General features: G+C 37.6%; 1 protein-coding gene across 1 annotated transcript; it reads left to right on the forward strand.

The window, feature by feature from the left end:
• Positions 1–408: 408 nt before the first annotated feature.
• On the forward strand, positions 409–1,347 carry LOC101557402 (olfactory receptor 2M3-like). The gene has a single exon (XM_004622057.2). The coding sequence runs from the start codon at positions 409–411 to the stop codon at positions 1,345–1,347; it is 939 nt and encodes a 312-aa protein (XP_004622114.1).
• The last annotated feature ends 1,459 nt before the right edge of the window (positions 1,348–2,806 follow it).

Genomic DNA, 2,806 nt, shown 5'->3' on the forward strand with positions numbered 1-2,806 from the left:
TGATAGAATTTTATTGACATCATAATGTGATATTTTGTAGTTCATGAAAAGAGATACTTTTTAAAAATTCATAAAACTTTCTTGTTCTTAATGTAATTATGAAAGGCTGATATAAACTATCAGTATTAGTTGTCTTGCTGCACTAACTTGGGAAAATTCTCAAGGTTTTATTGTATTACTTATTATACCTGTTATCATTTTGCATTAAATAATGAAGTAAATGTAATTTTAAATTTAAAAATCAATTAATTTAATTTTAACTTAATTTAAAGCTGAAAGAGGTTAGAAGAATAATTTTACACATGCTTGGTGAACTGAGTTGTAGCAATGACCTAGGATGGGAGATTTCTACAACAAACCCCAGTGGTTTCTCACATTTGGTTTTCTTATTCAGTGCACTTATTCAGCATGGCATGGGCGAACCAGAGCTACAACTCAGACTTTATCCTGCTGGGCCTCTTTAATAAAAGCCCCACCCACATCTTCCTCTTTTCTCTGGTTTTGACCATCTTTACAGTAGCTTTCCTTGGAAATTCCATCATGGTTCTCATCATCTATATGGACAACCAGCTCCACACCCCCATGTACTTCCTCCTTAGCCAGCTCTCCTTGATGGACCTCACACTCATCTCCACGACTGTTCCAAAGATGGCCTTCAATTACTTGTCTGGCAAGAGGTCTATTTCTATGGCTAGTTGTGGAATACAGATATTCCTCTATGTGTCCCTGCTTGGGGCAGAATGTTTCCTATTGGCTGCAATGGCCTATGACCGCTATGTTGCCATTTGCTACCCGTTACGTTACTCGGTTCTTATGAGCCAGAGAATCTGTGCCTTGATGACAGTTTTTTCATGGATTCTTGGCTCGCTTGATGGTGTCATTGAAGTTGCAGTCACACTGTCTTTCTCATATTGTGGTGGTAGACAAATACCCCATTTTTTCTGCGATGTCCCTGCCCTTCTCACTCTCTCATGCACTAACACGTTGCTGTTTGAAAGAATAATATTTATTTGCTGTGTAATTATGCTCATTTTCCCTGTAACAGTCATCATTGCTTCCTATGTTCGGGTTATTCTGGCTGTTATTCTCATGGGGTCTGGCGAGGGTCGCAGGAAAGCTTTTGCCACTTGTTCCTCCCATCTCATGGTGGTTGGGATGTACTACGGAGCTGCCATGTTCATATTCATGAGACCCACTTCAAATCGCTCCCCGACTCAGGACAAAATGGTCTCAGCATTCTATACCATCCTTACACCCATGTTGAATCCCCTCATTTATAGTCTGCGTAATAAAGAAGTAGGCAGAGCATTCATGAAAATGTTAAAGAAATTTAGGACTGGGAAGTAAATTGTTCAGTGAACTTAATATTTTGCAGTTCACCACATTCTTTCTTTCATGCTCAAATTTATATGTATTCTATAAAACCAAATGAGAATCCAATATTTATCCATATTTACAGAGCTCTATGTAATAATTTGTTTTAGAAACTGAACATCTATGGTTTTGCTTTTCAAATATTCACAGCTTTATGATAAATTCAAGTAGGCTATCAGTAATAATTTTTTGCAAACTAAAATATGCAGTTTATACATTTAAAAATAATACCAATTAATAAATGAGAATTTTCCATAGGAATATCCCCTTATTGATTTTACTTTTTAAACTTAGTTTTCTAAGAAGGCATAGGTTTATGTGCTGTCAAAAAAGTATTATTCTATTGAAGCAATAGAATAGGCTGACCTAATAAGATTTTTTTAAAAAATAAATTACCAAGCTGATTGTATGAGTTATAGAAAAATGTCCTTATTAAAATAAATATATATTAATTAAATGGAAAATAAGTATCAAAGTTAGATTTGGGAATATTTATACTGTCCTTCTTCAGGAAATCAGAGTATTGTGGGCTTCCATTTATTTCCTTCTCATACAGATATTGTCACTGTCACTGTCATCCCGTTGCTCATTGATTTGCTGGAACAGGCACCAGTAACGTCTCCATTGTGAGACTTGTACTGTTTTTGGCATATCGAATACACCACGGGTAGCTTGTCAGGCTCTATCATGCAGGCGAGATACTCTCGGTAGCTTGCCGGGCTCTCCGAGAGGGGCAGAGGAATCAAACCCAGGTCAGCTGCGTGCAAGGAAAAAGCCCTACCCGCTGTTCTATCGCTCCAGTCCAGGTCCTAGGGCTGAGCTGGTGATGTTCTTTCAGTCTTGTCTTCAATCCAGGTTTCGATAAGCACCTACACTCTGTAGAATGTTTTAAGTATACAGAAAGAAAATCCAGACTCAACCTGAAGGGAGCCACAGTGAAGATAATGCATCCAGGGCTATTACCCAAATCCACTGGGGCCCAGACCAAGAAATAGGAGTATGGCTTGGACTGGATCAGGGAAGATACTGCAGCATTCTTGGTGGTCTTCCCAATATCTCACAGTTTTTAATTTTCTTCAAATCTGGGGAAATCTCTTTGAGAGTTATATAGGTATTACATTTAATAGGCCAACATATATGGTCACTTAAGAAAAAATTATCAATATTAATTTGGTTAGCATGAAGTGCTAAAGACTATACTCATATAGGGGATTAGGACTGAATCCAATAGGCTTGATTAATTCTGCTTCATTTGGTTGTACAAAGCATTAGAATGGCTTAGGTGAGAAATGGATGCATGATTTTTTTATGTAAACACAAAAACAGTTGAAATATTTGCTAAATAGGAGAATTATTTTGTGTAATACTTATTTACTCTGGGCTGGAGCGATAGCACAGTGGTTGGGTGTTCGCCTTTCACGAGGCCGACCCG

Source organism: Sorex araneus, chromosome 6 (assembly GCF_027595985.1).
Source record: "Sorex araneus isolate mSorAra2 chromosome 6, mSorAra2.pri, whole genome shotgun sequence".
In the NCBI taxonomy this organism is placed as follows: domain Eukaryota; kingdom Metazoa; phylum Chordata; class Mammalia; order Eulipotyphla; family Soricidae; genus Sorex; species Sorex araneus.

Excerpts from the sequence above, each read along its gene's own strand:
- LOC101557402 (XM_004622057.2), top strand. The coding sequence starts at position 409 with ATGGCATGGGCGAACCAGAGCTACAACTCAGACTTTATCCTGCTGGGC.